The sequence below is a fragment of the Zophobas morio genome, unplaced genomic scaffold, assembly GCF_036711695.1.
Source record: "Zophobas morio isolate AGI-343-1 ecotype UQ-CSIRO unplaced genomic scaffold, CSIRO_AGI_Zmor_V1 ptg000099l, whole genome shotgun sequence".
NCBI lineage: Eukaryota > Metazoa > Arthropoda > Insecta > Coleoptera > Tenebrionidae > Zophobas > Zophobas morio.
This window is the reverse complement of record NW_026972204.1, coordinates 443,854-455,064: the sequence shown is the minus strand read 5'-3', so window position 1 is coordinate 455,064 and position 11,211 is coordinate 443,854. Positions and strand designations below refer to the sequence as shown.

General features: G+C 33.9%; 1 protein-coding gene across 1 annotated transcript; it reads right to left on the bottom strand.

Annotated features, from left to right (window-relative positions):
* Positions 1–872: 872 nt before the first annotated feature.
* On the bottom strand, positions 873–2,375 carry LOC135144384 (protein disulfide-isomerase A6 homolog). The gene is made up of 5 exons (XM_064076428.1): positions 2,255–2,375; positions 2,073–2,201; positions 1,646–2,020; positions 1,022–1,594; positions 873–970 (listed from the first exon to the last, which is right to left on the bottom strand). Exons 1-5 carry the CDS (start codon positions 2,283–2,285, stop codon positions 873–875), a joined length of 1,206 nt encoding a protein of 401 aa, XP_063932498.1. The 5' UTR covers positions 2,286–2,375.
* Between the last annotated feature and the right edge of the window lie 8,836 nt (positions 2,376–11,211).

Sequence of the window (11,211 nt, the reverse complement as noted above, 5' to 3'; positions counted from 1 at the left end):
TTTATTCCTCTGGCATACTACAATCAACACCATTCAAAAGGAACTCATATTTTCACTGTGGTCAGAAGCTCAAAAATTTATTTACTCTACTAAGTAAAAAATTTGGTCACTCTTTTATTTAAGTGTAGAATATAACCTGGTTAAATTTAATTAGTTACGCAATTATAAAAAATAATATTTGACCTTTTGTAAGGGAGAACAGACAAGATGTGGGCAATAAAAAGACTTGGTGGTGCTTCGCTTTTTTTTCACTTACTCCAACAACACAAATTTAATAAATTAAATACTTCCTTTAGTTGAAAGCTTTCTAAATCCCTTATAATCCTTTATAATGTTAGGGGAAAGTTTTTGGTTATGTGAACTTTAGTCAAACCAGATGCCCCTATGTTGCTCTCACCTACTCAAACTGTTTTATTTAAAATTCTGTTGTACAATCTCGCAGTTGCCTATAATAATCTCTTGGCAACTGTCCTACTCTTTCTTCCGAGTTTTTACATAAATTCGAGGAAGTTAGTAGTTATAAATATTTTTGTAGTTTAGCAAGTTGTAATATTATATTATGTCAATTACTTTGCTGCTACCATATTTTGCCCTAAAGCAATTAATAACAACTTTAGCCCATAGCCCAGAAATTTATTGTCGCGAAGAACTTTTTATTTTTCCTACGTTCATATCAAAACCACTATAATAGTTTAGACTTTCAACTATTAGTAGATATAGGATTGAAAACTACTTAGGAAAAGTAAAAAAACCATGAGTCCCCTTTATTGCACCTGGAGGATTTCGTAATTGATAGAGTAGTTACAGATTTTCTACTACCCCATAAAAAAATTTAAAAAGATTGTAATCAGTTTTATTATAAGTAAAATTTGTTATAGTTCATCTTTACGTTGGTAATCCTTACCATCCCAAGGTGCTACAGAGTTAATTTTTAAAAGTTTAGGGTCAAAATTGGAAGCTTCTGACATCCCTATTAAAAGATGTTGACAATAATCGCGTAAATGTTCGGTATCAAAAGCACGTGTATATCTAGTGTATTTTAATTTTTTCAAGCTCAAAGCCACCATGGTAGGCAACATCACTCCATCAAGATGGAGGGACTGTTCTAAAGAGCTTTGCTTGCCAACTTCTGTCCATAAAAATCTAAAAGGCTTTCCTCTCATCTCTTCGTTTACCTGCTTCATGGCATCGAGATAGCGATTCCTTCCTTTAGCTTCGGTAAATGAAATATGAGGGAGGATCGCTATCAGACAGATAACTTGTTTTTCTGGGTTGCAGTATTCCATAAAAATGGCTTCAGAAATCAGTTCAGTCACCTCAGCAGCTGTTCCAGTAGACGCTTCTAAAGAAAGTGCAGCCTCCACAAGCGAGTCAGCATCTCTTCCGCTGGTGTATGGGTTAGGGGATTTTGTTTTATCAGCGCCAAAAATTAAAATGGTCGGATAGCCACGTATATCATATTTAGTGGCAAGCTTAGAATTAACAGTCGCATCCACAGCGGCAAACCGAACTTTAGAATTCTTCTCATGCAACCTCTTAGCAGCGAGTTCATAGTGGGGTGCTAATTGTTTACAATGTCCGCACCAAGGAGCATCTAGTGATTGGTAAATTAACATAATATAAATTGACTAACAAAAAGATTTACAAAACTCCACAAAGATTATTTTTTTGCTTTTTAGTACGCGACCGTCGAAGTTACTATCTGATAACTCCACTACATGCTTAGCGCTTCCACCAGAGGACTTGCCTTTTCCCAGCCTAGAACGTGCAATCTCTCCGATTTCCCTCAAAGAAAAATCAACAATATTATCAGCAGTGGGTGTTTCAGTGTAAACAGTTGGATTAAGTTTGTTGCCTCCAAAAAATTTTATTGTGGGAAAAGAAGAAATTTGATATTCACTTTGCAAAGATTTGTATTTCTCAGCATTAATGGCACCGACTTTAATTATCCCCTCTAAGGCTAATGCAACCTTTTTCCACTCAGTTACAAGATTTTGGCAATGTCCACACCAGGGAGCATCTATAAAAATTATTATAAACGTGTTATTATTAATCTAACCTGTAGATCTTACAAAATTCAATTATCCAGGGTTCTTTAGAAGCAATAACTTTTTCTTTAAAAATTTTTTCTGTTAGCTCAAAAACTTTATCTTCATCACGATAAAAAGTTACTCCAGCTTTTGAGAGTTTGCTTGTGCAAACTAGAAAAGACATGTCTAAATAGATTAAAATTGATAAATTAAAAAAAAATTACCTATACAAGCAAAAATTATGTATCTCCACATTGTAAGTGATAAAGTATATGCTTCCTTTCACACCACAGCAACTATTGAAGGGTTCACTCAAGTAAACTAGAAGATAATAAGTGGCGGGCCAACTAGTGATAGGCTAAAAGTTATCCGTTCCATCTCGAGTAAATTTTCTTAAGGGTTGGTCAGGGATGTCCACTGCTTAAAACGCTAATGAACGAATAGTGTTTAAATTAAACGCACCCACGAGTAATGACAGCCTGGCTGAGATCACCGGAGTGATTGATGTCATCCATAAAAGTAGAGATAAAGGAAAGGCTTAAAGGGATGTAAGGTAAAAGTGCGAAGCAATTTAATAAAATATTTGATTCTGCCTTCTTTATACTTATTTGTCAAAGGGCACTATAGCCTACCGGCAGAGCTGTCAGAAATAATGTCATAAACACCTAAGTTTCTAGTCCCCCTTATATTAATTTACAACGCGTATTTTTGTAAAAAAAAGTACAATTGCAGAAGAATTACGAAAAAAATAAACCAAAGCACTATGACCGTTAAGGCTTAATGTAATCCTAAAAATTTTTATCTTTCTTTAAGGTTAGCTAGGTGCACTGTAAATGTGTACTATAAGTTATAATTCCCTAATGACAGAGAGCATAAATTTAAATTGGGTTAATTGCAAGTATTTTTATAGAATTTAAAAGCGAAAATGAGAATTTTCAAACTCCTTGGACCCACTCACTCGAAGCGAGGTCTTCCAACGAATTAATTTAGGTTTTCGGCACTACCCTTTTTATACTGCTTGGAAGTCAGGCGCTGTAGTTTACCAATAAGAATTACAGCAGTCTAGGGGATGGGAACTAATGAATTTCCACGTAAGCTAAGCTAAATTAAAATACTCAATAGCTAGTTTGTATGAGACCTAGAGACCTAAACGTATTCGTAATACTTACTGGGGCTCAATTTTCTTTAAATATCTTTTTGAAACCTATGCTTTCTTAATAATTACATATTATTTTTAACTAATAGAGGTTTAGCTAGATATATTTTCAAAAATGATAAGTGTAAAAAATTAGTTCTTTAAAACCTTTTAATAACCATTGTGTTTGTTGAAAACTACTTTTTACGGCTCTAAGGTCGATTTAAAGATATTATATAGTGTCTGCGAAGGCGGTTTACTGTAAGTTTGTCTTTGGGATTTTGTGTAGCAGCTGCCAGACGTACCAAATGCGACGTAGACAAATAAAGTTCATAAAATAATTTGATAGACGACCATACGCAACTCCTGAAGGTTAGATCTATAGTAGAGAAAATAATTAATTTCCCTTATGATTATCTCCCTTCTAATGAAGGGGGAATTATTATGACCAACATGACTATGTTGTACTATATTACAACTACTAAATAAAATTAGATAAAATAAATAGAGTTAAATAATCTAAAATATAATCAATAAAAATACAATAGAATCAAAGAAATAAATCTAATATAATTCAATAAATTAACTAAAATGTAATTAAAATAAAATGTAATAAACAAATCAAATAAACTTTATTTAAACTAAATAAATAATCTAAATTATAATCTAAATTAATAAAATCTTTTAAATAAAAATATAATCAAATGATTTATACAATAAAATACAATTAAATAAAAATATAATTAAATGAATTATACAATACAAATGAAATATAAATTAACTTAAATGTAATCTAACCTAACTTAACTGAAATAAAATGTAAATAAAATACAAATAAATGAAATAATTTCAACATAATAAAAACAAGCATAATAAACATAAGAAAAATAAACAATAAAAAATAAATATAGTAAATATAATATAATAAAAATAATAATAATAAAAATAAATAATAAAAATTTATATAATACAAATAAACTTAATAAAAATAATTCTTATAGTAAAGTACACTAAATGAAAAATAAGAGACCTATTTTTGGCCACTTTTGACTCTCTTAAGAGGTTGAAAAATACGTTATAAGAGAGCAAGCTAGTTAACTTTCTCTCTGTTGCGCACTTTCTCTCGTGCAAACGGGCTTGCGACGCAATCTTGACTTGACTGTAACTGCAGCAGGTAAGTCCTTAGTTGTTCGATAGTTCGACTCTTTGGCGACTGCATAGGTTGGATACTTAATGGGCATGCTAGGGACGTATTTCGTCAAGGGGCCTCGGACTGTTAGCAATATCTTGATGCTTTCGTTGAGTTGAGTACATTCTGCATGTGCGTAATGATTTGCCGGAAACTGCTATCACCAGGTACATGTTAGTAAAAGCGACCGAAAAAGATCGGTCCTATATATAAAATTGGCGTCTTTAGACACGCTAGTCCTTTAAGCCTTCAGAGGTGTGGACCAAAGTTGGTAATTTGGTTGTCATCCGTCAGTGGATACACATTAGCAATGTAGGTTCGTCATTCTGTGCATACGTTTATCCTCTACTTTCCATTCAGGTCTCATTGACGGTTACGGTCTAATCAACCATATGATCGTGCCTCATTGGTGACACAGCTAATTAGCTGTAAAACTTGTGGAATGTGACTATGATACCTTGTTCAGGAATTGGTGAATTCAAGTTGCTATTTGTGCGACAGAGAGTCGTAGATTTCTTACTATAATTAGCCTAGTGAAATGATTTTTGTCGAAGGATAAACTCTTAAAATTGACAAAAGCTGTCTAAAGATAAAGTCCTTCGGCAGGTTTACCTGTACTACGACTGATTGATACTATGCTTAGCCTCGACGCTATGGAGACATATTTATCAGTTGTTAGTGACTTTACGGAGCATACACTAGCTTATTTGTGACTCTACGCTTTGAGTACTAGCATTGCCTTTCGGAGACGCTCCTTTAGTGAAAATCAATGAAAGAGCTGTGGATATCCTTAGGTTAACTATTAACTTATTGATTGAAGCAGCTAAGTTGGGTAGCTACGATTTTCTTAGTAGCGAATAGTTATGAACGAAAGCGTTTGGAGTAAGTTCTACGTAATGAGTGATGTAATCTAGATCTAAGCCTATCCAAGGCTCGCGGGGGCAGCAAGCGACTGCGTAGTGTCATAGTGTAGATACTACCAAAGGTGTTCGGTTCGGGTACTTTATTGGCTCGATCGTCACTTTTGTCTATAGTACTAGTACCTTTTGCTAGTCTATGTTGATAAACTTTCGCGTGTTCTATAGTATTGGTACTATTGTTTTGTACTGTGTTATATGATACTAGTGTACTTACTATACTATGGTAGATACTAGGTACTAGTACTATATATATGCGGCACCGCCCTTAGTAGACTTCTTTCATTAGTACCTTCGTTTGAAATATAAAAAGTATAAATAACCTCCTTTCGTAAAACAATTTTTAAGATAAAGGATCAAGCTAGGGGCCTATCAAAACCTTGCTGATTTCAAGGTTGAGGTTAACTTTTTGATGCTGTAACTGAGGCGTACAACTAGTAACTTAGACTCTCCTCAGTCAGCTGGGCAATCTTTTGAACTGAAACCCTACAACCTAGCTCCCAAGTGACTTTTATTAATGGCCTTTCTTGCGAAACCGTGCTTGAGTGACTTTACATCTTTAGAAAAAGGGTTATTACCCTCTCTTACAAGTAATATAGGCCCTAGGTACAAAACTAGGGTTAACTCGGTTAGAGAAGTAGTGCTGTAATACCATTATTGGCTTTTGTTTTAAGCTCAAAGGATCTAAGGGTAAGAGGAGTATGTTAATTAGACAGGGTTTCCAACGGCTTGCGTACTTTTTAAGGTTGACTTAAGTTAGGATTGAGCTAGAGTTATAAGTACTTATCTAAGAGTTATTCTCTTGCCATTGGTTCAAGAAGCTAACCTGAAGAAAATGCTACCCTGGTATGTTTAGAAGTGTACTGAAGTTTACTAATAATTGACTAAATAGTACCGACTTTTCATTAAATTTAACAAGTTTTCTAAACTAGCTTAATGTAACAAGCTTTATTTAACAAGTTGAATGTAGTACTATGTTATGAATGCTCTTACCTAGTAGGTACTATATATAATAATCATCTGCCCTTCAGAGTTTTGACTTTTGACCATTAATGTAACACTTCTTGCAGTGGGTAGAAGTGCTGATGGTTCATAACTTATGAGCCTCGCGTTAGTACGGTACACCTTTGATTAAAGTAAGGGTTGCTATTAGCCCCTAGGTTAACCTCGTAAAGCAGTTCAAAAAGATCGACCCTATAGTAAAATACAGTATTACTAGTGTAAGGTAGTTTCGAGCGAACTGTTAGGAGGTATCTTTAATTTGGCATGAACCCGTCACACCCGATGTTCACCATAGGGTTGATTTCTAGTTTACTGTAGTAATCAGACGCCCGGGTATTGGTTAATAACCCTCTACTACCCCTGTGGTATTCTGCCTTTAGCTGAAATTTCAAATAAGCTTGAGTGAGCATCTTCACCTTTTTATTCAAAGGATACACCAAAGACGAGGATCGTAATTATGGTTATCGTGCTCTGGATAAAGGTTAACAGGGGAACTACACTCAATAATGGTAAACCTTACATAGGAAGATACCTTTCGGTGGTTGATCCTATGATAAAAAAACAGATTAGATCTCTATAAACAGTTTTATTTTGACTCGTTTCATTCAAAGCTAAAAGTACTAGAGCTGTGACAAATGAAATAAACCATGGCGCGATAGTATCCCGGGGCTGTAATATACTAGCGCCATTGCCCGCGCTTTGCTAATTGGGCTTTTCTATCAGAAGCTCACGGAGACTCCAGATAAATGACAAGTTTTATACTCATTATCTTTAAGCCTAAGTTATGCAAGTACTGCACCTTACAAAGGCGAATAGTTGCGGACGAAGGCTATGGGTGTATAGACCATTGCTAAATTTATAAAAACTGCACGAAAAGGCTTGCATAATGAGTGAATGCTAAACAGCACTAATTACCTCTTAATCTAGGTGGTGAAGGACTAGCTGAAAACTGGTACAAAGATGTGTTGGTATATAGTACTGTACTAAAGTTGCAAGATTCTATGTAGGGAAATACAGCTCTTGGCGGGGGTTACTTGGCTAACTTGAAGAGTGCTTACTTCTCATATTTGGATAGGTTATATTAGTTAAGAAAGTGCAAATATGATTACATATATTTCATAACCAAAGGGGCTTTAGTTGAACTAATATAAATTACAGTGTTATCAGAATATTAGGAATGGGAAACAGTTTTGACTGTTAGATAGTCAGAAGGGAAAAAAGCGAACATTAGAGATGATAAAGGGAAGACTTGTGGGTGTATTTACTAAATTGGATTATAAATCGAAGTATAGACTCCCTATTTTGATCTCAAACTTTCTCTCTGCTAAAAAGAAATTATTTAATTATGTCAGGCCCTTGGTCCTCGAGGTTATCAAAGGCTCGCTCAAGTTAATTTGTATCCTATTTATAATTTAACGTAATAGTAACGTGCGAAGAAAGCCTCAAGAGCTGTTGAGTGGTAGAATGGCTTTTTAAAAACCGAATTGTTTGCATGGTGTAGAGTCCTTCTCCACAAGGGGAGCGCCCCTGCGACTTATTGAGGCAATATAACAAGCCTTTAGAACAATAATTTTTACCGCGTGACTGAGTGGTCGTTCATAAATATAAAAAAAATTATTAAAGTATTTAAAGTAATGCAATAATATTTATGTAATTAAGTAAATATATACGGCGAATCCATAGTAAAAAATTCTGATGCACAGGATACTCTAAGAAAGGGCTGTCTATTTTTTTATTTAGTAGTCTTTATTTTTTTTTGGCGCTGGCATTCTACAACCCATTTTTAAAAGCGCTAAAAGAGCATATAGGTTCTTTTCCTCGAGAGTGGTTAGGTACATTCTTTAACAAAGTAGGAATTGTTCGCGCATCAAGATACGGCTGTTAAAGCATGTGTCTCTTAAACTTGGAAGACGGTCTCGACTAGGGCATTTTGACAAATTAGCGTAATAGTAAAATTAAACTGTACTTCAGCATGCTTTAGCTTTGGTTCCCAACTATCTTTCTCTAAAGGTGACTCGCCTACGTATTCTCTACTAGGGTTGAAGGGCGCGTATCTTGAAGTCTAATGGATGCACGCTTGAATATTTTTAGGTTCACTAGTAAATAGCACTTTTTAAAAGCATGCGCCCTAAGTTAGCTAGGTTCAGGGCAAACACTATCTTCCAATACGGGACAAGTTCGGTCTCGCCTTCCTTTTAAAATGTGCCGTTATTTTAGGTACTACTCGATAATATTTTATGAAACAGAGGATTGGAAGTCAGTCGCACTAGTACATTAATACAGGAAGCCTTTATAACCACCCAGAGGAGGGGGTCTGAACAAGGGCGATAACGCTTAACCTTAGTATAGTAATAAACTATTTAACCTGTTATACTGTCTCAAATCTCTCTCGAGTAAGAACTTAGTGGTGAAAATAAATTTTCATAGGACTGACCGTGGTATGCAAGTTAATAATAAATCAGATGCAGAAGTTAGTCTATGAAAAAAGGTTTTACAGTAAGCTATACAATTTATAATTTGCTACTTACCAAAAAATTTAATTTAAATTTATTATTTTTTTTTTCTATCGTAATGTTAATATTTTAGAAGCCATTCTTGTTAATTACATATTTTTAAATTTTTTTAAATTGGATTTTCAAGTTCTTTATACTCAAAGACGGTATGTTGCATATTCTTATAGTAAGTGTACTTCTATATTTCACAGCTTCATCACAGGTAGAATTTTTCGGTAAAATTTAAATTTGATTTTGGTTCTTTTAACAGGCGCGCCAAATGTTACTTTAGTTAGAGCGTCGTCACTTAATAATATTAATTCAGTCTTACATAATAATTATGGGTATTGTTTTTATAAACTTCTGACCTCCGTGCAATTGGAGCTCCCCTCTATAAGATAACTATAATTATCTGCTCGTGAAGTATCGCAGCAGCCATCATTGGCTATATTTTTCTTTATACTTTTGGTTTAAAAAAATAATCTTTAGGGATCGGGCCTGAAATAGACAGTCTAAGCTGTGGGGGGGTGGGGTTATTTAGCAATTTTCATGTATTCGTGGTTGCCGTAGTGAAAAAGCTACTGAAGAGTCATGGTGTAAAAGATATTAGCTCAGGCACTACTGGCGACATTACATATAGAGCCAAGTATGGTGTGTGCCCTCTAAGGCTTAGTTTTTAGTGTGTGTAGAGACGGTCAACAAATGCTTCGTTACTTTAAGTATCTCCGTTTAATTTCAAGGATTTTCAGTTCATTGCTATTGCTAGGTGGTTCACGTTATTAAATCGCTGTCTGTGCCATTATGTTAATTTTTCTTGACATTAGAATCGAAGCATTCTAAAGTTTTCTTAATAATGCTTTTTTGTGTTTAAAGTCCTTTTGTTTGTCTCGTTGTATAAGGAGAAAGAGGTTAGGGGTTAAGTTTAAACTTATAGTAGTTAAATTTCTTAATATATATGGTGTGTGCGTTTGTATCATCATTCGCAGTAGTATGATCATATGAGAGAGGTTCTTGATAATTCCCCAAAGTTAAAATTTTTGAAGTGTGGAGTTTAATACATATGGATATCTTGCTTGGGAAAAGGAGGGGAAGGGGTATAATGTCGGGTTTATTAGTAAATTTTTACCTGTTGGGTTTAATGTTCATTGTATTTGTGTTAGAAACCGGTGCAGTGTAAACCATGCCTATATATTAATTGGTTCATTGTGTATGTTATTTTAAAAATTAATATGAGTATATTACCGTAGCATTTTAGACCGCGTGAGAGTATAATTTTACTTGTGCATGTTGAGGATTGTGAATTTAACACCGGTAAAATCAAAGAGCTTAGATAAAAGTATCACCTATGTTTAACACGAACCTGAATCTTTGTTTATACTAAGGTTTTAAATATTATATTCTTCATTCAAGAGGTTTTTACGTGTTAAATATTCTATAATTTTATTTTATATATTTAATTAAGGCATAGAGTTTGTTATCCGTTAAGTTAGTGAAGAATATTTCGCACCTCCATTATACTGCCTTAAGTTCGTAAATTCCCTTCCACTATAGAAAGTCTATTTCGAGGTTGTAGTAAAAAGATATTATAATTTTCTAATTTCATCTTAAAATATAAAATAAATGAACTCACTTTGCTTAGCAGTGCTTATTTCTTCTACTGTGGAGGTTAACGTGCCAATCGAGAAATATATCTTCTTTCATTTTTATTATTACTAAAAACCACAAAGTTGTGTTTGCTTTAACTTTCGTGGCAATAAGAATTGTATTGACACCTATCATAAGGCGTAAAGTGTCACGACCTTAAGTTCGTAAGATTTTCTGAAGATATTAAGCGCCTACAATTAAACTCTTTGAGAGCTAAAGTAGCAGAAACCAAAAAGTAAACTAATATGGAGGAAAGAACAACTAAGATTTTAGGAGAGGTTTGAAGCTTAGGAACACAGCTAAGTTAAAGCTGTGCACAGGCGAGAAGAGATTTTATAACTTAGAGCTTGGAATAGTAATTAGAATTAGTGGAAAAAATATATAAAAAATGGAATTTAAAGAAGAAAGGCACTATAATATAAAAGGTAACAAAATTAGATCCTTACTTAGCTGGTAAACCTCAAGTAGTTTTATGTGTTAAAAACGTAAATGAAATTTAGACGTTTTAGATAATGCGCTGGTTGCAAGTAAAATTGATTCGACCAAATAAAGTAAAGCTGAAGGAGTTTGCAAGATTTATAGCATTATATTATTATATTGCAACACTATTAACGGAAAAGGTGAGAACCAATAGGACGGGAGTTACTTTATTATAGACAATCAAGCCGTTTATACACCTTTGCAAAAGGTTAAGAAGCATTTCTATTTATGTCAGATGATAATTACCATATTTGTATTTAAAAATAATTGCTTAACCTAGACTCTGCAAACTGTTTAAGATTGCGTTTATATTATAAATACT